This window comes from Mizuhopecten yessoensis, unplaced genomic scaffold, assembly GCF_002113885.1.
Source record: "Mizuhopecten yessoensis strain PY_sf001 unplaced genomic scaffold, ASM211388v2 scaffold1961, whole genome shotgun sequence".
NCBI classification, from domain to species: domain Eukaryota; kingdom Metazoa; phylum Mollusca; class Bivalvia; order Pectinida; family Pectinidae; genus Mizuhopecten; species Mizuhopecten yessoensis.
In genome coordinates, this window is record NW_018404308.1 from 767,985 (window position 1) to 795,264 (window position 27,280).

The 27,280-nt window shown below is 40.8% G+C and overlaps 1 protein-coding gene, 1 long non-coding RNA gene and 1 other non-coding gene across 4 annotated transcripts in view; 1 reads left to right on the forward strand and 2 right to left on the reverse strand.

Moving 5' to 3' along the window:
- Positions 1 to 1,156: 1,156 nt before the first annotated feature.
- Positions 1,157 to 1,246, reverse strand: Trnam-cau. Its single transcript is given in 2 exon segments — positions 1,157 to 1,192; positions 1,210 to 1,246. It is a non-coding gene; the product is annotated as a tRNA-Met (tRNA).
- Positions 1,247 to 5,330: 4,084 nt separating this feature from the next.
- LOC110443572 (protein-glutamine gamma-glutamyltransferase K-like) overlaps positions 5,331 to 27,280 on the reverse strand; it is an 84,573-nt gene continuing 62,623 nt past the window's right edge. For both annotated transcript variants that reach the window (XM_021487860.1, XM_021487867.1), the window contains 11 exons: positions 21,203 to 21,463; positions 20,901 to 21,019; positions 19,487 to 19,594; positions 18,317 to 18,494; positions 17,644 to 17,779; positions 16,936 to 17,039; positions 14,068 to 14,310; positions 13,443 to 13,721; positions 12,210 to 12,370; positions 9,181 to 9,317; positions 5,331 to 7,784 (listed from right to left, as the gene is read on the reverse strand). In XM_021487860.1, coding sequence (XP_021343535.1) covers positions 7,634 to 7,784; positions 9,181 to 9,317; positions 12,210 to 12,370; positions 13,443 to 13,721; positions 14,068 to 14,310; positions 16,936 to 17,039; positions 17,644 to 17,779; positions 18,317 to 18,494; positions 19,487 to 19,594; positions 20,901 to 21,019; positions 21,203 to 21,463 — 1,877 coding nt within the window. In that variant the 3' untranslated portion in view covers positions 5,331 to 7,633. The remainder of the gene's footprint in view (positions 7,785 to 9,180; positions 9,318 to 12,209; positions 12,371 to 13,442; positions 13,722 to 14,067; positions 14,311 to 16,935; positions 17,040 to 17,643; positions 17,780 to 18,316; positions 18,495 to 19,486; positions 19,595 to 20,900; positions 21,020 to 21,202; positions 21,464 to 27,280) is intronic.
- The window catches only part of LOC110443584, a 28,605-nt gene continuing 26,304 nt past the window's right edge, over positions 24,980 to 27,280 (forward strand). Inside the window, exon 1 of the long non-coding RNA XR_002462131.1 lies at positions 24,980 to 25,095. This is a non-coding gene — a long non-coding RNA (uncharacterized LOC110443584). The remainder of the gene's footprint in view (positions 25,096 to 27,280) is intronic.

Below are 27,280 nucleotides of genomic sequence, written 5' to 3' on the forward strand. Positions count from 1 at the left end.
TTGTTTTATAAAGTACTATATCACCTAAAAAGACTGAATCATCGTTATTTATGAAAGGTTATTCCATCTGTATTCAAGTAAAAAGTAGATAAATACATATTTTAAATTGGGAAGTAAGGAGATTTCTTTGAATAAAAGCAATAGTTTTCACTGGGAAGTGAGCCGAATTTTGGCCCAAAATGGCCCCAGGAAAAGCCGCAGATGTAGTTGATAGGCGGAAGAAAATGGCTACCAGGCGGCTATCTTAGATGTAGTGAGTTAAAATTCGTTTTCGCTCTTTCTCATAGAATACCTTATCTCACTTTCTCATTTGTTTTTCATAAATAGCTTCTCGATGGTCCTTAGTTGGGTTTTTTACGGTTAAAGTTTGTTCTTGCTATTTTTCAAAAGATTCTGGACAAACTCACTCTCAAATTTCCCGTGTAAGTGTTTAATTTGAACCTGGTAGAAGAACTATTTGGCTGAGAGGCGGGAATTTTAACAGTTTCAGTTTGTTAGCCAGCTTGTTAAAATAATGACCCCTGCTACATCACGATATGGCTTACCTTATATTATATAATTGTGTAATGTCCATAGCTAGCTGTTTATAGGACGTAAAACACAAACAAAGCAAAATTATATAATCGATTCTACTAAAATGTCAAAAGCAGATTCCTTTTCCCATAAATATGGCTACCAGAAATAATATATCTCTCTTGTTCGATCTCTTGCTATAATGTCAGATAGGGTGGGGGATTCATTTTATTGTAAGATATGTCAAAGTGAATGAAAACCTAAACATAAGTCGCTCTACGCACCCCTGGAATCAAAATAACCTCGCGGTCGCGTAACGGTAAAAATGACAGACTTTGAAGTCGGGCGTCTCCTTTGTAATCTTCAAGAGACAGGTATCAGCCTAGCGATTGGTCAGGGGTTTTTTTGTACCCGACACCAATCAAACAGCTTTTTTCGTGCCTTCAATATTCCTATGACATATCCCAGGGGTCGTGCTTAATGGTCTTTCTCATTTTTTTATATTTTTTTATAAAGAATATAATTATTAATAATTTTAATAAAGAATAAATCAATATATTAGATAAGATAATAATTGTTGAAGTATCAAATAAAATTGTTGAAGTGACTTGATTGGTCAAATGAATAAATGAGAAAAAAAACCTGCCCCGGGTGAGGATCGAACTCACGACCTTCAGATCGCTCTGTTTTTGTGATTATGAGACTGACGCGCTACCTACTGCGCTACCAAGGCGGATATGTGTCAAATGAATGTCTGACTATTTAATAATTGCAATAACAGCACATCGAATTGATTTTAGTTGATACTGTATAAATAATAACACCGGGTGTATTTAGTGAACATTAATACATATCATGGTAAATTAATGTTAGTATTGCAATTTTCGGTTGTATATTTTTGACACCTGTCTGCACACGAGTTGTCTTTCTTGAGACTCTTCCGCCTAAAACAAGACGGTCGACATTGTATCGCAAAAGTTAAAAAAAAAAAGGTCAACAGCCGTAGACATAAACAAGCAAAGATTTTGAAAATTATATAGATAATCATAAACCTGTAACAAGCAGCAGAGACATATATACTACAGATCTGGCTTTATATATCTTTGCAAGTAGGGCGCTCAGGTCCACTTTTCGATTGAAAATGGATCAACGGTACAGGGGTGATAACTCCGACAGTCATGTTGTTCCTTTGAAAGGGGAGAACACTCTTCTGGACTTCCTGGTGTATAGCACTGTTTTTCAATGTTGGCTCTTACTTATATTTTTGACCAAATTTTGATCTGCCAATCTCCTTGAATAACCTCAACTGTTTGTCAATATGCTTCAAGTAAGACTGCTGAAAGCATTACGGATACTTGTACGTTAAAATCAATCATTTTAATAGTTTCAACAAAAAAAATCAATATTATAACATATATATTTATATATAAATATAACAAACCGACCTGGAAGGACATTTATTCCGTCTCTTTTAGGACTAAGGGAAAACCTTTTTAAATGCAATATCCAGTTTTTGTTACATTGTGTATGGAAAGTGTACAGATTTTTTTTAATAAAGTACATATGTACAAATAAATATTTACTCAAAAAATGTTTGAATGTTCTCAAGTGAAGATATTTGCTCTTGTTTTCTTTTGCTGAAATATGGTTTGTGAATTAAATTCAAAATCACTAACAGTGCTGCATTCACACACTAATATCATCTAACTTCAAAGTTGGCCAGTAGGGCCGAAATTTAGCTACATATGTATATAGCCTGATATATCGGTCATGGTTTAAATATAAAACAAACAGTTCGTACTGATGGTATCGGTCTGTAATTTGTGAATCTTTATCTGATATAATGAATGGATCAGGCAAGTCAAGTGTAATGAGTGACTGTTTGTCGCTGACGTCAGATATTCTAATGACTGTGAAAACAGAAAGGAAGTCTGTAAAGCGACGACAGAAAAAGAAATTTGGTCCAAAGATTAAAACTCAAACACTTATAAAATTAACTCACATTTGAAAGGTTCATGAAAATAGAATGAAAACATGAAATTTTAGAGTGATGACACAAACTGAATTTATAGATATGGTGACCTTGGATTTGACTCCAGAAATGTGAACCACTAACTCATAAAAGGGGATGTTTATGGCGGTATATATGAGGTTTCGTGACAAAGAAGAAATAAAGTCTGTTGTGTGATGACTCTGTTTATAGTATCTGTTACATTGTTGAACTCTTATAAGAATTTTTGTTTGTGAATACATCCATGAAGTTAGTAATTTTTGGTATGCTGTATCTACATGTATTACCACAATGTAAAAGTACAGTCCCGTGTGTGTGGTACGTCCATGTTTTAAGATACAAGATGGTAGACTGTGCTAGTGGACGTGCAAGTCCCCGAGGTTTACCGTAACCTTAAAGGCCACATTTAACTCATTTGAGTAATGGCACGGTTCTCAATATTGACACTTTACTCGTTATTATTAATATGAAATTAGCCAGTACTCCTCTTAATTCACGTGATCAATCACATATACGATCAAGTGGGAGTTCTCCAGATACTCCGATTTCCTCTCACATTAAGACTCTCCGCACAGTGACGCGCACTAGCATCCGGACTAACAATAATGATTAATTACTTGTTTCAAAATTGTTGTAAACAAATAAGGTTCATTTTTATTTAAAACGCGAAAAGAACGGAATAGCCATGTCAGAGAAAGATGCAGTCTTCTAGAACTGGAATATATGGACATAAAAGAAACCGTATGGAAAATCGGTTTACACTCATAGAAAGTGACAGTGGAGCCCAAACACCAACATATTCTGGTCATGTCTGTCATCTAGGAAGGATGATAACGGAATCATAACGTCCTAGACTGTAACAAATGTTCAACCATTGACTCTAAAAAGAAGGGCTTAAACGTAACTGGGCAGATCAATCCCTCCGATATTCATCGTCATATGCAGGAGGGTATACGACAAAAGTGCTATTGTTGTGACTGGAGGAGTACCAAATGGAGTACCAATTGATAATAGGGAGAAGCGCAGTGACCTAAGAAATTAATTCCTATGTTGGCTGCATGTTGCAGGGTCATGGAACACATCATCGTTATTAACCTTTTCGGATACAGGGGAGGAACTTCCTCTATGAATTGCAGCATAGTTTTAGAGACAAACAACTCTTCAAAACTCCGACGTTTTCTCAAAACGTTGTCAACAACATAAAGGAAGGGAACCAACAATAGTCACACCTTTCTCAGAGGATTTCACAAGGTCAATCAACTTAGTCTGTTCCTGAAGATGAAACAGTATAGGATGAGAGGCAATGAATGATTCAGGGTATACTCCATATAAGAAGCCAAGTTGAAGTTTTGGGCTGAGAACAGTTCAATGAAGCAGACGATACTAATATTCGGAGTTCCAATGGCATCAGGTGTCGGCCCGATGTCGTTCCTGTAATTCGTTAGCGACACCTCCGACAGCATCGGTTGCCTGTTCGGCTGTTTGCAGACAGCACCATCATATATATTACTCTGAGTATTTGGAGAAAGGTCTCAAGAGGTTAGAGGGATTGGGCAAAAAGTTGTAGATGAGTTTAACGCAAGAAGAAACCAATGGGGTTTATGAAGAGGATTTTGAACTATCCATGTGAAGCCTGATGTACGCTTACATTGTATGAAACCCATACACAGAAAAAAAGTTTTGTAAAAACCGGGTAAAAGACCAAAATAAAATGTATTGACGATGAAACTGTTAGAACGATGGAGTGTTCCATGGTGATAAGAACGATGGAGTGAGTTCCAGGGTGACAATATCCTCGTTCGATGGGCACAGTAGGCTGTAGACATTCCCATTTGAAAAAAGCCTGCCCCCTTCTGGCTAACCTGTTTTTCTTTTCATATGAGGATGAATTTATTGAAGAGCAACAAAGCTTTCGCCATGACTTTAAATATCGTTTTTGATGTGCCTTATCTGTAAATAACAATGAATGTATTGACCATACCGATCGTACATACTTCAAATTATGGATACTTTTGTCACTTCTATATAATCCACAATCCTCCATCTTTACTTACAACGTGACGACTTACAGGGACGACGTACTACTAAGCGGTACGATTTCCTGTTTCTGACAGCGATCTTTCTCTTCCGTGATAGTAACATCACTGTTCTAAATCTACGGTCGGTGTATCCATGTCGCAGTTGAGTTTTTGTGACATCATGATTTCGGTGTTAGATTCGCGACTGCTGACGGACAAACTTGTAGCTGAAGACCATTGCATGTTTTATGGTCGCCATCATGACCTCATTGGTTTAATATCATATTGTCTTTGTGTAATACGAAGGGCAATGCTTTTAAATATGCTCACTAATTCGGCATTACTTGCATTTGACCTGGATTTACATGGTTGGTGTTGTCGATGAAGCAGACGACGCTTACCCTCCCGTAACACATGGTCTTATTATTCTTGTAAGGGGTTTTTTGATCTCCTTGTAAATATGTCCTTTGTTCATACTATGCCCGAGTTTTATCGATATCTGAGATACATTTATATTTTTGGTGACACATCGGCATTTCTTGTTTTTCTTTTTCCTGCTATCGTTAATTACCAGAAGTTGGAGTAATAGAAGTAATAGGCTTCGCATTGTACACGGCTTTAACCTTTTATATATAAATCACTACACTTCTAAGAGGCATTTGTATTATCTATTATTCTGAACCAGCAAATTATATCGATTGGTATACAGACGATGAAGAGGAGAGGACCTCTGTGAGAATTAATATGTAGTCATATATGTAGGGTAGTGAATAAAACAAACGATACTATAGGCAGAAAGGTAATTTAATATTAATCATAAGAAATGTAGAAACAGTTAAAGGATAAGTAGTAGATGTTAATTCAATGTTAATATCACAATTGCATATTTAATATGAAAATATTGCACTTACATGTAAATAAAATGTAAAAGAAATTGCACTTATTGCCTTCGGTCGGAAGAATAGCAACCCTGACCACTCTAACTGATGTTTTAACCACTTATCCCGTGACCTGTCCTGATCTTCTGTTGGAACATAGCATTCTAAATAATGTTTTGCCCATTTTCCCTTTGTCTACCATGAACTCTGCGAAGCAATTGCATCCTTCCTGTCTATAATTTATGTTGCACATATTTATCTCCCTTTAAACCCCATGCGCTTGTCAATTGAAAGTTTCAGTTTTTATGCTTTCAGTATATTACAGTGCACAGATATGGAACGTTACATAAGTATAGCACGCCGCATAATTATTTACGTAATGCAAATGTAGCGCAACGTACAGGTATAGCAGGCCAAACGAGTATAGCGTGCCAATCCAGTATAAACGTAGCGCAGGAATAAAAGTCACAGGAGTACAACACCTAATTATTTAGGAAGCACATGTATAACATGCCACAGTGGCATACTTGTATTTGTCACACATGTATTGCACGCCACACAGATGTTATAGCCACGCAACTTTTTTTATGAAATACAAGTAGAGCACGCCACACAAATAAAGCATGTCATACAAGTATACATGTAGCACGCCATACAATTATAGAACGCTGCTCAAGTATAGCACACCACGCAAGTCCAACACATAGGTATAGACACAAGAATAGAACGACATACAAATAAAACACGTTATACAAGTATAGCACTCAATACAATTACAGCACGCCGCACAAGTCAAACATGCCATACAAGTATAGCACATCACACCAGTATAACACGCCATACAAGTATCGCACGTCACACAAGTATAGAACACCACGCAAGTCCGACACATATGTATACAAGAATAGAACGACATACAAATAAAAAACGTTATTAAAGTATAGCACTCAATACAAGTATAGCACGCCGCACAAGTCAAACACGTCACACAAGTATTACACGCCATACAAATAATGCACGCCGCACAAGTATAGCACATCACACAAGTATAGCACGCCGCACAAGTATAGCACGTCACACAAGTATAGCACGTCACACAAGTATAACACGCCATACAAATAAAGCACGCCATACAAGTATAGCACGTCCCACAAGTCAAACACGCCATACAAGTATAGCACGTCACACAAGTATAGCACGTCACACAAATATAACACGTCACACAAGTATAGCACGTCACACAAGTCAAACACGCCATACAAGTATAGCACGTCACACAAGTATAACACGCCATACAAATAATGCACGCCATACAAGTATAGCACGTCACACAAGGTTAGCACGTCACACAAGTAAAGCACGTCACACAAGTATAGCACGTCACACAAGTATAGTACGCCGCACAAGTATAACAAGTCACACAAGTATAACACGTCACACAAGTATAGCACGCCGCACAAGCATAACACGCCGCAAAAGTATAGCACGCCGCACAAGTCAAACACGCCATACAAGTATAGCACGTCACACAAGTATAACACGCCATACAAGTATAGCACGTCACTCAAATATAACACGCCATACAAGTATCGCACGTCACACAAGTATAACACGCCATACAATTACAGCACGCCGCACAGGTCAAATATGCCATGCAAGTATAGCACGTCACACAAGTATAACACGCCATACAAGTATAGCACGTCACACAAGTCAAACACGCCATACAAGTATAGCACGCCGCACAAGTAAAACACGCCATACAAGAATACCACGCCGCACAAGTCGAACACACCATTCACATATACATGCCACATAAGTATAGACACAAGAGTATCATGCTACACAATTAGATCCCGCTAATAAGTACAGCACCTCATACACACAAATAAAACATATACATATACACGCCACACATGTATAACACGCCATACACTGAACTTTAAGGACGCCACACAATTATCATGATATTTCACACAAGTAACGTACGCCACACAAGTATAGCACGTCCAGAGTATATCACGCGACTGTGACACTTTATTTTACTTACGACTTGCATTGTACGCCACACACATATTGACGCAATACACCTTAAATACATAAGTATAGCACACCACACACTAACACAGATATTTTAGTAATACACGGATCAAATAGTTTTAGCCCGCCACACGCGTTAAGCACGCTATACCACCATGTCGCATAAGAATTGTTCACTTTTCTCCAACAACTTCTATTTCAATTACTCCAGTGACGTCACATATTTGTTTACACTGAAAACAAGCGATTATTTCTCGCCTTCCAGCACGCCTCGGTTTTATCTGTATTGTCTCCCTGATTTCTTCATCCGGGGCAATAGATTTCCTGCAAACAAATTTCAAAAAGATTTATCTTGACATTTTGTAAATTACATGAAAATAATATGTTAACGGCTTACAATGGCAAGTAAGATTACATTTTGGACGGATAATTTTATGACTTTTAGTCAAACAATTGCGCGACTGGCATCTCACAAACTAGATTTTAACATATTTTAAGCAGAGGTTCTTTATATATGATTTCGTTAAATAATTGACAGTTTATTATTTAACCAAATCATATTTGACCGAGTATTGAATGTTTATTTGGTTTGTATTGAATGTTTATTTGGTTTGGATTGAATTAATATTTTGGTTTGTATTGAATGTTTATTTGGTTTGGATTGAATTAATATTTTGGTGTGTATTAAATGTTTATTTGGTTTGGATTGAATTAATATTTTGGTGTGTATTGAATGTTTATTTGGTTTGGATTGAATTAATATTTTGGTTTGTATTGAATGTTTATTTGGTTTGGATTGAATTAATATTTTGGTTTGTATTGAATGTTTATTTGGTTTGGATTGAATTAATATTTTGTTGTGTATTGAATGTTTATTTGTTTGTGTATGAATTGGTAAGCCCCTTGCAACTTAAGTGAATTGCAATGGAGTTCACGTTGATTTTGACCCGCATTTTTACTTCCGTTCATCAGGCCATCATGTCAACCAAATATACTTTCTTCTATACTGATACAATATTTGACACAACTTCATTTTCATGTCTTTATTTTGATATATAACCAGTATTTTGTATTTTATTATATAACCAGTATTTTGTATCTTACTGAAGAGAGCAACAAGTTAGACCATGACATTACCATTGTCACTATCGTGAAACTTTTTTATGCATTTTCAAAAGAGGTGTCCATAAAAACTACACGTTGCCATGCATTTTACAGAATTACTCGTATTCGAAGTTTTGAAAAAAGAAGTAAACAAGAGAACACAAAAATAGCAGAAATCGAACCCGGGAAGTTCTGATTACAAATTCAGCGTTCTATCAATGTCGCCACAGAGAAATAATTATAATTGCAAAGCATAAAAAATAGTGTCATTAATGCGCCACAAAGCCCAATAACAAACTTGACTTGGAAAGTTTCTCTAAGCCAGAAAAAACGGCGTTTAGATTGCTTCATCTTCTATATAAGAGGAAGGGAAAACTCCTATTGGAATTCTTCTTTGCGATTTTAACTGATGTAGTGGGACAATTTACCAGAATGAATTAATGTTATCGTCAAAAGGTGAATTAACGATACAGCTGTTCTCATGGCGTGTCTTATGGTATCCAGCGTTAAAGTCATGATGTTACAAAGGCAATTTAACATTAAATTACTTATCAGTTAAATAAGCCCCAACTCTGAAATAGTCTGTGAAAGGAGAGTTAGCCATGGCGAGACTTACTTGATCTTTACAGCGGACGGTTTATGCATGCCCGGGCCCTCTAGGTTGATGTATCCTCCAGACAGGGGTACAGACAGTGTATTGACCAGCTTGATAATGACGTCCAGGGGTTTCCCAACCGTGGCCGTCCCCTCCGCCTGTAACATATAACATTTTATCATTAAGTCGCGTCAAGAGAGGAAGTTCTTTTGGAATGCAGCCACGGACTCCTATAATATAACACATTACTCATCGTCCTAAAATACAAGACAATAACAAACCCAGTGTTCTGGATTTCTTTTTGACAAATGGGCAGCGCATGATGAGTAAACAGGAGGTTAAATGTAGAATAGGAAAGAGAGATGATGACTTAATTGTGTTGGAACAACCGAAACCAGCTGACCAGAAAAACTGTAACATGAAAAACAATGACGCCATGAACTATATTAAACGTGAGAAGGACGATCAGCTGGTACAAATACCAAATAATCGTGACCGGCTATGAAACGCCACAGATCTATGTTGTTGAAAGTTACCGAATATGTTAGAGTAAGGAAGTGATTTCATTGATGTCAAGATCACTCGATGAAATACTGGAATTACGCCAACAACGAAAACCAAATCAGAGATGTTGGAATTATACGTGCGGGAAGGATAACACACAAAGTTGACTTGTAATCACAAGGACAAAGGAAATGTTTAAGAGTAAGCAGACTTTTCCCATTAGTGTACGTGTGTCTGAACCGGCTGATACGATCCCAGAATTTCAGCAAACGGATATTAAACATTTCATCAATACCAAAATCACAGAAGGGGAATATATTACAAGAATTCGACTTCACATCGGCTGGCATTTATACATGTAGCTTAAAACTGAATTTATTCAATCGATAAAACACTTAAATTTTCAACAACAAAATTCAGGTGGGAGTGGTTGTACAGAGTTATGGGTGGGAATGGTTGTACAGGGTTATAGGTGATATGGTTTTTACAGGGTTATAGATGGGAATGGTTGTACAGGATTATAGATGGGAATGGTTGTACAGGGCTATAGGTGGGAATGGTTGTACAGGGTTATAGGTGAGAATGGTTGTACAGGGTTATAGGTGGAAATGGTTGTACAGGGTTATAGGTGATATGGTTTTTACAGGGTTTTAGATGGGAATGGTTGTACAGGATTATAGATGGGAATGGTTGTCCAGGGCTATAGGTGGGAATGGTTGTACCGGGTTATAGGTGATATGGTTTTTACAGGGTTATCGATGGGAATGGTTGTACAGGATTAAAGATGGGAATGGTTGTACAGGGCTATAGGTGGGAATGGTTGTACCGGGTTATAGGTGATATGGTTTTTGCAGGGTTATAGATGGGAATGGTTGAACAGTGATATAGATGGGAATGGTTGTACAGTCTTATAGCTGGGAATGGTTGTACAGGGTTATAGGTGGGAATCGTTGTACAGGATTATAGGTGAGAATGGTTTTACAAGGTTATAGATGGGAATGGTTGTACAGTGTTATAGGGGGGAATGGTTGTACAGGGTTATAAATAGGAATGGTTGTTCAGAGTTAAAGGTGGGAATGGTTGTACAGGATTATAGATGGGAATGCTTGTACAGGGCTATAGGTGGGAATGTTTGTACAGTGTTATAGGTGGGATTGGTTGTACAGGGTTATAGGTGAGACTGGTTGTACAGGGTTATAGGTGGGAATGTTTGTACAGTGTTATAGGTGGGATTGGTTGTACAGGGTTATAGGTGATAATGGTTTTACAGGGTTATAGATTGAAATGGTTGTACAGGATCAAAGGTGGGAATGGTTGTGCAGGATTATAGGTGGGAATGGTTATACAGGATTATAGGTGAGAATGGTTTTACATGGTTATAGGTGAGAATGGCTGTACAGGGATATAGGTTGGGATGGGTGTACAGGGTATAGGTTGGAATGGTTGTACAGGGCTATAGGTGGGAATGTTTTTACAGGGTTATAGGTGAGAATGGCTGTACAGGGTTATAGGGTGGAATGGTTGTACAGGGTATAGGTTGGAATGGTTGTACAGGGAATAGGTTGGAATGGTTGTACAGGGAATAGGTTGGAATGGTTGTACAGGGTATAGGTTGGAATGGGTGTACAGGGTTATAGGTGAGAATGGCTGTACAGGGTTATAGGTTGGAATGGTTGTACAGGGCTATAGGTGGGAATGTTTGTACAGTGTTATAGGTGGGATTGGTTGTACAGGGTTATAGGTGATATGGTTTTTACAGGGTTTTAGATGGGAATGGTTGTACAGGATTATAGATGGGAATGCTTGTACAGGGCTATAGGTGGGAATGTTTTTACAGGGTTATAGGTGAGAATGGCTGTACAGGGTTATAGGTTGGAATGGTTGTACAGGGAATAGGTTGGAATGGTTGTACAGGGTATAGGTTGGAATGGTTGTACAGGGTTATAGGTGGAAATGGTTGTACAGGGTTATAGGTGAGAATGGTTGTACACGGTTTAACGTCCTATCAACAGCCAATGTCATTTAAGGACGTATTCATTAAAGGTGATATGAAGTAAACGAAACTTGTCACATGGATATGACCCTGAAATGACATTATATTACTAAGATTTAGCATCGTACAAAAAACGCACAAGATTGCACAATCATAGCGTAGCAAAGAGTAGTGTTAGCCTGACATTAGGAATACTCAAACAAACAGCTAGTAGTGAACCCAATGGAACAACTCTCTACCGAATGAGGAAGTAGATTTTACAAGACCGTCGAGGCAAGGACAAGCACAAGGAACACAGCTAATGCTATTGTGATTGTAATAACAACATGGATGATTTACACCAATTAATGCAGGCGCGCACTTGACGTCAAGCGTCACAATGGACGGAAGAGCCGAAGATAGAGACCGAAACCGAAGACCTGCGTCAAGAATGTATCTATGTTAGCTTCAATCTGATTAAAATACAGATTTTAATTCAGCACTTAATGTATAATGATGATATGTATTTTAATTAGATTGTGTTATATCAAACATTAATTCCACCAATGGTTACCTTCAGGTCTAGGTTCGGGTGCTCGGCTCTAAATATATCCCTTTTGATGACGTGCTGACCGGTCTCCTTCACAGTTGCCATGACGTATATGCTGACGTGACTATCCGGATCAATGTTGTTGATGTAGTCTGAGCATTTAACAGTTAATGACAGTTCCCCGTCTGTAGAAACAATATTACATTTACAAGTTAATACACGAGAATTTTTATGAAATGTTTCATGTCATATATCAACTACTTAAACATGTTTCGATAATTTTTGCAACGTCCTAATTAGAAAATGTCATGACTATTGTAACTTAAAAACCACTATGCCAATAGTCTGTTAAAGTTGCTCTAAACAAAATTGTTCTGTTAAACGTGAATAAGAAAATAAAGTGGTATTTTTTTCATGCATAGAAAAAAAATGGTTACGTACATTTTCCTCTAAATCCTAATATTTCACAAAAAGTAATGACACTTTTTTTAACATAATTTCGACGTAAACAGTACTATATGTGGTCTAAATTCACAAGAAACTTCAGAGATGTTATTTGAAATCTTTACACTTATTATCGATCCTGCCTAGGAGATAACGCTTTCTGGAGTATAAATTCGGTTTCTCTCCAACTAAGATAGCCCCGTCTGAGCCCACCTATGGATCTTATTTAATGTTTTACGTGCAGTATTTAACTTGTTATGTAGTTTCATGGTTCAATAATTCCATTTTACTTGAAAAAATATCTTCTTGAAATTCATGCATCCATCTTCAATTCATGTATTCCTTGGTCTCCCTAATGCTGATTAGTGGACGACATTTTCAACTTGATTCTAATTTGTAGATCTTTTAACCTACATGGCGCTGACAGGTAGCTGCCATTGCCTACAAGACACAGATTGGTGGATACCATACTATCCGGCGTTTAATGGTAAATGTCATAAACTATCTGACTGACTTATTGACTTATTGGTTTATAATTTGCCTACCTGAAACTGTTTGGTTGTTGAAATAGCCGCCTGATAATGGCAGATAGCATGGCTTATATAATAAATAACACCTGGCTGATGAATACCACTACATGATGCTGTTTTGAGGATATATCACAGCCTACAATAACTCCATTTATAGCCGACTTTTGGATACTGGTTGATGTTTTTTTAAAGCCTACCTGACGCTGATTGGAAGATGATTTGAGTTACAAGATAATGTTTGATTTGAGTTACAAGATAATGTTTGGTAATTGCCATAACCGACCTGACGCCGGTTCTAGGATGTTGGTAGCGGTGCTCTCTCTGAGTTCTGTGGCTGGCACTGAGGTGTACTTAGTTGAAATAGCTACGATGTTTCCCTCCACTACTCGACTTTCAACGCTGGTGTTAAACATGCCCAGACTGATATGGATATCGCCATTTTTCTTCATCTCTCCGCTGAATGTAAAGTCTACATCACACGCGCCTGGACTTTTAATTGGTTTCCAGTTTCGACAGGACAGGTTATTGGCCCGCTCCATGGCGGCTGCGTACTCCTGGGAATCTAGAATGACCGGAGGAGGTGTACATAGAATCACAATCGCAAGCGGAATAAGCACAGTTAACGATGTTTGAGATGGCGACAAAGACATTTTCAAAGAAGATCAGAATATATGCAATTTACTAGTAGATAAGCGCAACTGTATGGCAGAACTCTCTGCAACTGTATAGCAGAACTCTCTTAGAATGAAACGAGCTTTTACGATCACTGACAGCAGATTTTGTTTTGCTTTTTTTCTGGGGATGGGGTGGCTGCTGTTAACGTTCGTGCATCAGCTAAAGACTATGCTGACGTATCTAATTAATGACGTACCTGTGTTATGACGTACCTGTGTTACGACGCTTCATACCTGTAGGGTGTTTGTAGCAGTGTGTGACGTCCTCTCGGGAGATGGTTGACGCTGCCTTGGTACTAATAAAGTGCCCAGCGATGTCACGTTCCTCCTCTATCGGCTCCATGTTCCCCTCCGCGTCCACAGTCCAGTGAACGCGCGTGCCGTTTACCTCCGCAAACAGAAACTTGGCATCGAACCCCAGATAGAGCTCTCCGTCGCGGATGGCTTTCACCGAGGCAGGACCACAGGTAAACACACCTGGAATACAGAAATGTAGTGGAGGAATGAGGGGGTGACAATATGAAAGGAACGCATCAAAAATACCCAACAATTGAATAATGACAGAATTGGAGTCAAATGTACCCAGAAAAGAGGTGACACCAGAAGTAAAACGTAACCTTATAAGGTCATGGGCGGATTGGTCGAGTGGTTAACACTCTGGCCTTCCACGCAGGCGGCCGGGGTTCGATCCCCAAAATCGTCGTACGCATAGATATTCAGAGAAAGTGTTTTTTCTCCTGCTAACACAACTCCAACAATCCAAGTGGAGTATAAACTGGTCTGGGGTGGATGCTGCCGTATCTGTGTTATAGCATTCAAATGAGGTGCACTTTAAATGATACCGTTGGAAGTACGGTCCCACTACAAACAGAACACAATGCATCTCCAGCACACACGCAGGCATACACACATGGGGAGATATTAGCTAGGTGGTATAGGACTAGTAGTTAGCGCCTCATAAGGCAGCTCCTGCGACTTCCTAAAAAATGTATCGATTAATGTAAATATTAATTGTATATCTATGTACTGAACCAGAGGTCAACCAGATCTTGTGTAACAGAAAGGTAAGTAGGTATGAACTGATCTACCTACATGTAAGTGTAATCTGTCTAAGTGTTTCTTAGAAATAAAAAAATAAAAAGATTGCTCACGTGATGGACTGACGGGCCGGGTCTGTGAGATAATGTGTATGAATAAACCCTTACAAAATTTTGTGAACGACTTTTTACTCATCTTGTGCATTGTCTCCTATTTCACTAATGATTGTCACTCACGTTATGAACGGAATATAATCAGCCATTATACCGGAAATACGCATGTGCGTTTGACATGTATCGCAGTGTACACGGTTGGACAAGCCGTCACAGCAGTCATGCAACAATTTCCAGACCATTTATCTGTCGCCCAGAATCAATAGAGAAGTACGCCGCGAGTTCTCATAAACATCTCCGGAAAAGGTTCACTTAAGTCTAAGACGGAGGAAGGGAAGTTGATCCCCCGGGGCGGGCACGGGACAGTTGACTGTTACGTCACCGGACGGGTAATAGAATTACCATGTTTACTTGTCAAGTTATGTATAGTCCAGCGGGCGATGTCCTCCGATAGTGTTTAGGATGAGAGGGAGTCTCGATATGGAGAACTTAATGGTGGTTTGCATTTGGTGGTCTTCTAATACGATTCCGAATCGGTTCCGTACACCACAGTGTATTAAAACATACGCATGTGAGTGTTGATATAATCACGCAGAAATAAGGCTTCTTCAAAATAAATAATGTTCTCCAGACTATAACTTAAATAAAGAATGCTGAATCATAACTCGAAGCCGTCTGTAAACATAGTACTGACGCAAACCCCAGTCTGTCCATATCCGTCCCCGACCAGTGTGTCCATATCCGTCAAATCTCCCATCATGACCCACGATTGACAATTAGCTACAGACCACTGTATATAAGTTTTATGTACTATTGATTCGATACGTTTTCAAAACACATCTCGTCTACTTAATGGACCTACGTAACGACCGCCTTTGGATGTTGTACGCATGCCATGTTACTGAGCCATCCTATGGGTATTCTATTTCACCAAGTGCAGGCAATCATAACGAAATCACGTGCATTTATCTTGGTTGAATGATGGGTTGTTTACAAGTACACGGGGGGGCTATACGTGATGTGTCTAATATCAATAGTATTCAGAACACGTAGTAGAGAACGATAAATAGGTGTAAATTGTTACAGCCCGTGATATAACGCACTGGTTTAGAATCACGACAGTACACCGTAGAATCACTTCTTTTCAAGATAAATATAAAATGTCTGTGTGTACATTTGGGAAAACATTCCCTGTCAGAATCTATCACAACAAGATCATACTTAAAACGGTTTCTATCACGAGTTCTCAGTCTCGCTCCCGAGGGAGACATCAAATCAAAACATGTACATGTACGGTACATTGTGATGTGATAAAGCACGGGGTCTCCATCGTAAGTGGTCACATAGCAACAATAACACACCCATTCACCATGACGCCTCTAAATGTGGTTTTAGTAAAAAGTAATTAAGATGTTTTATCTGATGTGTGTTTCTTTTTGAGAAAGTTCTAATAATTATTTTTCTTAATCCGATTCTGGTCTTTACCCGCCATGTTTTGTCTTTACCCGCCTTGTTTTGTCGCAAAACGGGTTCTGTACTTTTGTCACTTCCTTTGTCATGACCTTTTAAATATGCATATTTAATTAGAAATATAAGGGAAAAGGTAAATCTGATGTACAGTTAAACTTGCGGTCACCCTCTTGGAGGCCAACACGAAAGAGGTATGTCATATTGGATTGTTTCCAAAACACCAACCCTCCAACCCCACCCAAAATATCCAAAAGTGGTCAAAACTATCGTGTAATGGTGGTTGCAGAGTACTAATCGTCAATATCAATTTAATATTTCATCCATTAAACGGATATCAACAACTCAGGATGCCAGTTTTCGTCAGATCTGTCGACGATATTATCAAGGCTGCTTGTACTTAATTATATAGAGGTAAAGTATTATAATAAATGTGACGTCACCTCTCTTTAGTCACACCTTTCAGACACTGAACACCAAATACCTTCGTAACACTCCTGTGGAGTCGGGTCGTAGGCCTGCCAACCATTATAACCACTGGGGAGGTCCGAACGGCGAAACCAGGACTCGTTCCAGACGTGGAAATCCCTACAACAACGTGGAGACAGCTTTTACAATACTGACAACACAACAGCGGGGTACAGACATGAACATATGCCATCATCAATGCTCATTACAAATAGTGTTATAGAAATCAAAGCCGGCGGCCCTCCTATGATGAGGAGCATATGTGGAAGTGTATCTGAGGTAGCACCTATTGTAAACTGAATCTTACCCATTGTGTATCGCGTTACTTTGTAATCAAGTTGTAGTCCTGTGAACATTTGCATTAATAACTTCAGTGATGTATGCTAACATACGTGTTAACTTGTCGGCGCGTTTATTATACTGTTTTATTGCGCCGTTCTGATTCTGGCTCCTGTCGTGTTAGCATACAACTAGTACATTTGTATCAGTGAGCCGAAATATTTGTAAATGTATTTAATTTCTGTGTCGATGTAATATAATTCATTAGGAATAAGAATAAAACTGTTTTAATTCAATTCATGAATCATTTCTTTGCAACGTTTAAAGGAAATAAAAATGGTAATACGTGCAATGACGTAAATTTGGTACACTTATGATCTAAAATGCTAGTATATATTCAATGTTTAATGAGACATATTACACGTTGTATCGATTTATTAATTACCATATTGTGTCATTCATCATTTTCCGAGGCTTGCCACTCTCCGTCCAAAAGTTGTCGATCTGCGTGCTGAAGTCGCTGTCATGCGCAGACCTGAAGTTGGTCACACATCTTGTCGGTATTCCCAGGGCGCGAAACACTGGAACACATAGGACGGAACACGTACAGTAACGCCTCGTTATACTGCCAATATTTGTTAAGAGAAATTTAGGCGTTCTAAAGGGTTAGCCGATAAATTGGGTGAATTGTAAAAATGACATCTTAGGAGGCTTTGAAATATATTTACGGTAAGCGCAATGGCACATGGAATAAGGGGCATTATATCAAGATCTTACTGTATACGTACTGATAAGTAAATGGACAGACGAGTTGACGGACGAATGCTCAATCAAGGATTTAACAAGGAAAGAATGCCGAAACTGGGATGGTGGTACAATACTTATTATGTACGTTCAGAAAGGCAATTATTTTTGTGTATGTATAACCTCAAAATGTTTATCTGTTTCAGAAAAGACAACTGTGATCTACTATCGTTTATGACGAACATAAAACCGACCAACAAACATTTGACACAGAATTAAGTGATCTTAACTTTCAGTTTTCTTATGAAAGCTATCAAGAGTCATGTGGAGTATTAAAAAGTCGGCATACAGACTGCTAATAGAAACACGCGCACCTGTGGTGGCAACAGCTGCGAAAGTCCAGCACTGTCCGAACTTAACGCCCTTCCTCTTCTTCAAGAACTCTTCCAAAATGGCGGCACTTCCATTCCATGCATATGGCGCGACACCATCGTCATATTTGCCGGACCAGTTCCCAATCAACACTCCCCCATCCCGCTCGTTGTTGTTGATCTGAAAGAATGGTATACGACATTATGTGACAAACATTGAGCTATCTACAATGATGTGTGTGTAACAGTACATAGTTAACCTTCTGAAGCTAGTAGCGTCTAGACCATTGCATGACTACAAACCTGAAGAAACACCGATACTTTCTTTTGAAATTCAACAACATTACTTCTAATCTACCGTTGACGCATGGGAATCCGACAGCTAGATCATTTTACAATTTGGCAGCTATCGTGTAGATGATTAAAAGAGAAAGCTGGAGATTCTGCTACATTTCATTAGGCCAGAACCCATTTTCTTGTATCCCCTCGTCTCATTTTACATCTGACAACAGTCTCCGCTACAGAAGGAAGTCCTTATAGTTCATTTGCAGAGCTTAGGTTTCCATTACGTTGTAATCAACACAACGGCGTGGCTGTTACCGTCTTCCAACTTAAGTTCGGGGACATCACAATATACCTTTTTGTATCCAACTGCATACATGGTCGTGATGTAGGATTTTACTCTGCTAAGGTAATATAGGATACCAAAATTGACTTGTGTACCATTGCAAAAATGTCGTTTCTAGTTCCCCTTTCTTGGGCATTTCAGCTCGTTGTCGGAACCACGTGACCCGGTGGGCTGTGCCCCTTCCGTAGCCCCATTATCTATTGACACCACACATGTATGACCTTATGTGTTTATAGGGCGCAAAACCCAAAACAAACCAACTCTCTATTAGTACATTTATCACATGGTATTTTCTAGGATAACAATTGGATAGTCTCATGAGTTCTATTTAGTATAGTATCGTGTGTCTTTGATTTGCCATTGACTCTGGACGACTCTTGTTGACCCTGGGCACTACTCCGTGACGTCATTTCCCCTGAGAACTCGCCTGACACCGAGGTCCTTTTTCTTCTCCATACATTACTATCAGAGAACAGTCTCAATTTATCATAATAGTAATACCTATCATACATAGCATTCGGTTGGCATCTACCTGTGTCACTCACCACACGTGACAGAGCACGGACGACCAGTAGAGGATTTCCCCTGGCCGGATCCCCCAGTTCGGATTTCTCCATCATGGCCAGAGCTGCCACGAGACAAACATCATCAAACTGAAAATATAAATGTGATGTGGTCTTTCTGTACAATATAGAATCGTATGTACGTCCCATAAGTCGTACTTCAATAGTAATTTATTCTAAGTTGTCATAGCCCAAACGAAAAATGGTAAGATTGCGTAAAAAAATATGTATTTAACGTGCACCCGGTTATCGTCTAGTGTACAGCACTAATAACAAACTCCAACAGTGTATTAGGTGACGGGCGTGACGGGCAAGTTGGCAATATAATTGATATAATTGTGTTTAAGGTATAAACGGTGGTATATATTAGGTATCAGAGACGTTTTGACAAGTACTTGTCCCAACATATCAGCGACGTTAATAGAGAGATACTAACCTACACAAGCTGTATTGCGCTATAAAGACCGTGAATAAACCCCAACTGTGACCATTTACTCCCATTTTTCAAATTTACGGTTATCATTTTTGAGGGTGATTATAAAGACAAATACGTGTTAGATGTTGGTTTACGACGGAGTCGATTTCATTCTATAGGAAAGGACCGACTGCACTTTCTATCTAGGATTGGACAACAAAGGATTGCTTCCAATTTTGGAGATTGCTGTCATTTTGGAGGTCGAGAAAGCTTTGGCCTGACGCTTGCTCACCATTAGGAGACAGTTTATGCGTGACAGTCGCCATGAAAGTCTTGCCTCAGGTCTGGTATGAATACAGCACGCATTAAGCATGTACACCAAGGGAGCGATAAACGAGTCCCGGGAACAGTCAACCGGCCAGCATAATGGCAGGCCTGCCGTCACTGACGAGGGCGGCAGATTTAATTGATAAAGAATCATGTCAGGGGGATCCGAGCACACAGATAGAAGGTTCGAAGGATTGTAAAGGAAAGAAAAGGAAATTGGATTGCCGATATTTCGTAGATACCGAAGTAGGCGCCAGTAATGGAGTAAAAACCGGGAGAATATAACTTACTGAAAAGATAAGGTAGTATTGATCTCACTGTTAGAATAGCCGTGTATAGGAGGGAGCGATATTTTTGGTACCGACAGAAGACATTCTTTAAAGCCTTAAAACAAAGATGATTCGGGGCAAATAAAAATCATGCACTGAAGCATCAAAAGACAAAGATGAAATTGTGTCGGATTCAGATATAACCAATGGGATACTAGTACATTTCATTCGTTAACAAGTCCGAGATCCGCCAATGAAAGACGTAAATATGAAATATATAATGTTCTTAATTAACAAGAATCTAGACTATATTCCAGTTTTGTCTATCGGAAATGGAGGCTGAACACAATCCTCATTTTACGATTCTCAGCTAATTATGGCCAACCTGGGCGAAATTCCACGGGCGGACACAGAACTTCCGGACAGTTCCCATCCATATCCGTCCGGTCTCATTTACCACGTACTCTTGCCGCAGGTTCTCGTCATCGAGGAACACCAGGTCGTCTGCAAAATCAAAAGTGAGCTGTGACAGGAGGGTTCCGGACAACAGGGTAGAGAAGTATAATGAACGGATACAGATGATGTTAACTTCCGGTCAAGTAGTATCTGACCTTCCCCGCATTACTTTCTAATATTTCTTTCAAAGATTCGACATTAATGGAGTTATAAGACATGATTAAAGGTTACCTGGGCACCATGGGTTGAAGATGACGTATATGTCGTCAGGGTGACTGTAGCGACACGTCTCGATAGTGCCGTCATTTTCCTTGTGTGTTGTATCGATAAATAACTGGTACCTGCCGACGATTGCGTCACTTCCGGAGCACACTTTAATGTTGACCTTTTTGTCCTCGACCCCAAGTATCTGGTAGCCCCATTTACCCGGGGAGATCTCTCGGACTTTGGTGACTGGTACGACCGTCCCCTTGCTCTGTAACGGCTGGCGTCCTGTAAACGACCACAAACCAGAGAATTCACGTTACATTTTAGAATTCTGTTTTGACACGCTGTGATATACTAAACTCATCCAAAATATTGGAGCCAAAATGGCTTATACTGTGTACCGGGAAATTTTTGCCGCAGATTAACTATCGCGGTGTAGATAAACACACAACATAGCATAATAGTAATAATACGAAAAGGGTGAAAACGGTTGAACCATTGAAGGGCGAAAATTTGAGAGGGCGAGAGTTTCCTGATAAACAGTCCACAACTACTCTTATGATAAAGGCCGGATAGTGTTCACATGTTGGTACATGACTAAGTAAAGATTTTATCAGAACTCTGTGATGAGAAATGGTACACGAGGAGACCGGGTTTCTATGGTACGATCTACATGGATACGCGCCCATAATGACACGGATGACATGTACTTGAATCCTTTATCGTTAAGTCGGCTCAGAAGCTTCTCCGCCAAATTAAGTTTACCGGAGTAACGATGTCGTACTGCCACCATTTACAAGAACATGCCATGACACGGGTTGACGCTGACATGCTGCAACGGGCGCGCGAGACGCCAACACGAGCAGAATGGCGGTAGTAGTTGACTCGCCCAATTAAATTAAGGACAATTTCTGTTCATATCCACTTTTAGTTGTATATACAGGGACAAGACCGACTTCTGTTCATAGATTTACAGGACAGACTGACTGACGGCTACTAATCGTTTACATAGTAAAGGCATGATTACACAATCGACAAACCTACGTTGAACATTGAAATATCGCAGACTTCAATCTGGCGCTCTTTGATTTCTCTAATTGCATGAATATATTTTGGTTTTATTTCAGCTTGATTACTGCTACAAATACCCACGTTTGCCTCCTGGCGTTCACGGAGGATACCTCTCTCTGCGACGGAACAGACGCAAGTCGCGATAAATATGTTTTTTATTGAAATTCGTAGACAAAATACAGATTAAATAAATCCCCTTTCATCCCTTTGTCCAAATAAGCGTCCTATGTGAGTGTTGAAATCTCCCCAAACTCGTCCTTCTTTTCCAGTAACGTCTTGTATTAAAACAGAAATTTATTCTGTTATATTTTGGATTTTTCCAGCAGAGGTTGGCGTTTCTGTCACAGAAAAAAAAAGTATTAAAACATCACAACGAGATCAAGATCGTTGCTGGCGTGTAGACGAGCCGTAATAGAGATTAATTACCTGGCATAACCCCCTGTGTGCACGCTGCCATTGAAAACGTTATGCAAAATGTCAGGTGGAAAACTGATATCCATGGATAGGGAAAGCATGCAATATATCTCACTGTCGGCACACGATATTTACTACCTGTTTGTGTATAACGTGGGTTATTGAGTGAATGATACAAGTGATGTGCTTTCTCATGTTGGTAGACTGTATTACCAATGGCATAGTGTGGTATGTTGATATGAGAGTTTGGTTTGGTTTTATAGGGTTTAAAGTCCTTGTAAACTGCTTAGGTCATTTAAGAACTCCATGTGTGCTTGTTGGAGGCAGACAGAGTATGATTGTGCGTTTGCGTCCTGATAGCGCAGATCTGATACCGACTTTTGAGTTCTACCTCAATGAAATACCATGCCGACAGCACCCAACACAGTATCCCATCCGATTACATTATACTGACAATCGTTGCGATGACCCTAAATGCTGAACGTTTAGCAGGGAACAATATCTACCATTTGAAGAACTTTGGTATGTCTCGGCCTGGGGACAGATTCCATTACCTACCCCACTTGGGCAAACGCTCAACATTACGGTCATAAGTGAGTTACATGTATCACAAAGCAAGGCACTGGGAAGCGAAAGTGTTGTCAGGAAATAGAGAGAAAATATAAATATCCCAAATGTTACATAGGGGGCAGTAGATCAATTGTGGATTCTTCGGTGTCCCATCAACAGAAGACACAGAGAAAAACCCACGATTCTGCAGGGGTGGGGCAGGCATTTCGCCTTAACGACATGCAGTGTGATACAGCCAGTCGTTTTTCCTGAAGGGTGATGGTATGACTCTTTGATGGTATGAGAGTCATACATGTAATTGTTGTGTGGTCATGGAGGACGAGTATTAGTTCCTAATGGGGTGTATATATATTGAGAGAAGGTATCATCGTCTCCCAAGTGGCCCAAAGTTTGCAAATTTAACTTAGTCGACGAACAAGATTATAGTTCAAAATATTGCCGTTTTCATTTTTATAGCGAATGAGATCAGGAACAATTGATATATTCAATCAGGAGTAACGTCCCTCCTGACGTCATGACCTGCATCAAAGTTTGTATTGTCACTGTTCTACTATTATATAGTTATGTAAATTTTATATAGTTATGTTAATGCAGTGTATGTTTGGCACAAAGAAGTTCTGTCTATTGCTGAATTAAAAATGTATGTTGTTAGCATGTGTTATGAACAGTACGTTAGCGTGTATTGTAAATTGAATGTTTGTTAATTATAGACCCATGTGTTCGGAATTGTATAGGTGTTACTTTCGTGTTTATTTATTGTGTTCACATGCAGTATACATTCATATTTGTTAGTGTGTTTTATTAATTTTACGTTTATTCATTTCGTAAGCATGTATTGTAAATTCTGTGTTTGTTTATTTTATCATCATGTATTACAATATTTTTTAATCAGGGTTATTTTTTGTTTTAGTGCAAGTCGTTATTGGGGGAAAAAAATACAAATTGTGCTTTCTGTGTAGTTGGTCGAGGATCCGATTCGTCCTGCTATTTTTGAAAGGATTCGGTTGGTAAATATTCAAACTAACAAGCTGATATTGCGGATAGGTAGAAAAATCCTGTAACTGATGAAACTGATCGCGAGTGTCAATAGCAGTAGCTGAACTAATGCTTCCTTGATAAACTATAATTGTCATTGGTTCATAGCTGATTAACTCCGCTTTCAATTCCAAGTAATTGACCGAATCTCTCCTAGTGTATTGTGTGATTTAGCTCGCTGATTTAATGTTATTTATCAATTCCAAGCGTGCATCGAACATGGACTATGCATTAGTGATGATCTGTCCTGCGTCAGATGCTAGTCGGTAAAGGGCCTTGCCGCGTGGTGTTACATGGCGCGTTAGCTATTAAGTCATTTTCTCCTCAGACTCCGCGGTGTCATACGATGCCGATTGAAAACGAAAAAGATAGTTTTAAACTGAAAGACAGACAATAAGAGAAAGCACATTGAACAACGAAAGCACCGCCTGGCCATTATTTACACTTCCGCCTGGCCATTATTTACACTCCACCTGGCCATTATTTACACTTCCGCCTGGCCATTATTTACACTTCCGCCATGAACAAATCAGCTACAATAACGTGTTCAATCTCAATTCAATAGAATCTTGGGGTTTCGATCACATCAAACATACACTGAACCCAGATCGGCACTCGTCAATTCACAACGGCATCGTCGGCATTTCAACTTGGAAGTTTTCAGAAAAGCAATAATAATTGAAATTTTGTTTTGTTTCAGCAGGAAACAAATTTAGCGAGTACAGCATTCTAAAATGCCAACAACAACCTTGGTGTGTTTGATTAGCGTTGGCTCTAGAATCTCGGAAATGGCGAAGATTTGAATTCAATCCTAGAAACTGAAGGAAGTGAGTTAGATTTTTATGGTGATTTTTTTTGCTTTTTCGCTCCATTTCGTTGATTGTAATGTGTAATCGCCTGTGTGTGCGCGAAAGTGGTCGGACGTACACAGCACTTACACGCTCGTCCAGGCTCCGCCTGTTACCAGCCTCATTATGTAGACATTTAGGAGCAAGTCTCCCATGCTACACCAATTACATCAACTCAAAGTGCTATCAATTACGTGTAATGCCTCGAGATTTCTCCTCAACGCGGAGAGAGCCTTCACTGTGACAAAGTCGGTAGAATGTCCAACTGTACACCCTATAGCTATAACGGGTACCATCCCCGGCTCATAGAGGGGCTTGTTACGGGAACCATCCCCGGCTCATAGAGAGGCGGGTTACGGGTTTCATCCCCACCTCATAGAGGGGCGGGTGACGGGTACCATCCCCGGCTCATAGAGAGGCGGGTTACGGGTGCCATCCCCGGCTCATAGAGAGGCGGGTTACGGGTGCAATCCCCACCTCATAGAGAGGCGGGTTACGGGAACCATCCCTGGCTCATAGAGAGGCGGGTTACGGGTGCCATCCCCACCTCATAGAGAGGCGGGTTACGGATATCATCCCCGGCTCATAGAGAGGCGGGCTACGGATGCCATCCCCGGCTTATAGAGAGGCGGGTTACGGGTGCAATCCCCACCTCATAGAGAGGCGGGTTACGGGAACCATCCCCGGCTCATAGAGAGGCGGGTTACGGATACCATCCCCGGCTCATAGAGGGGCGGGTTACGGGTTTCATCCCCACCTCATAGAGGGGCGGGTGACGGGTACCATCCCCGGCTCATAGAGAGGCGGGCTACGGATGTCATCCCCGGCTCATAGAGGGGCGGGGTACGGGTACAATCCCCGGCTCATAGAGGGGCGGGTTACGGGTGCCATCCCCGGCTTATAGAGAGGCGGGTTACGGGTGCAATCCCCACCTCATAGAGAGGCGGGCTACGGATGTCATCCCCGGCTCATAGAGGGGCGGGGTACGGGAACCATCCCCGGCTCATAGAGAGGCGGGTTACGGGTGCCATCCCTGGCTCATAGAGAGGCGGGTTACGGGTGCCATCCCCACCTCATAGAGAGGCGGGTTACGGGAACCATTCCCGGCTCATAGAGAGGCGGGTTACGGGTGCAATCCCCACCTCATAGAGAGGCGGGCTACGGATGTCATCCCCGGCTCATAGAGGGGCGGGGTACGGGAACCATCCCCGGCTCATAGAGAGGCGGGTTACGGATACCATCCCCGGCTCATAGAGGGCGGGTAACGGGAACCATCCCCGGCTCATAGAGGGGCGGGTAACGGTTACCATCCCCGGCTCATAGAGGGGCGGGTTATGGGTACCATCCCCGGCTCATAGAGGGGCGGGTAACGGTTACCATCCCCTGCTCATAGAGGGGCGGGGTACAGGAACCATCCCCGGCTCATAGAGGGGCGGGTTATGGGTACCATCCCCGGCTCATAGAGGGGCGGGTAACGGTTACCATCCCCGGCTCATAGAGGGGCGGGGTACGGGTAACATCCCCACCTCATAGAGAGGCGGGTTACGGGAACCATTCCCGGCTCATAGAGAGGCGGGTTACGGGTGCAATCCCCACCTCATAGAGAGGCGGGTTACGGGAACCATCCCCGGCTCATAGAGAGGCGGGTTACGGATACCATCCCCGGCTCATAGAGGGCGGGTAACGGAAACCATCCCCGGCTCATAGAGGGTCGGGTTACAGGTACCATCCCTGGCTCATAGAGGGGCGGGGTACGGGAACCATCCCCGGCTCATAGAGGGGCGGGGAACGGGTACCATCCCCTGCTCATAGAGGGTCGGGTTACAGGAACCATCCCCGGCTCATAGAGGGGAGGGTTACGGGTACAATCCCCGGCTCATAGAGGGGCGGGTTACAGGAACCATCCCCGGCTCATAGAGGGGAGGGTTACGGGTACAATCCCCGGCTCATAGAGGGGCGGGTTACAGGTACCATCCCCGGCTCATAGAGAGGCGGGTTACGGATACCATCCCCGGCTCATAGAGGGCGGGTAACGGAAACCATCCCCGGCTCATAGAGGGTCGGGTTACAGGTACCATCCCTGGCTCATAGAGGGGCGGGGTACGGGAACCATCCCCGGCTCATAGAGGGGCGGGTAACGGTTACCATCCCCTGCTCATAGAGG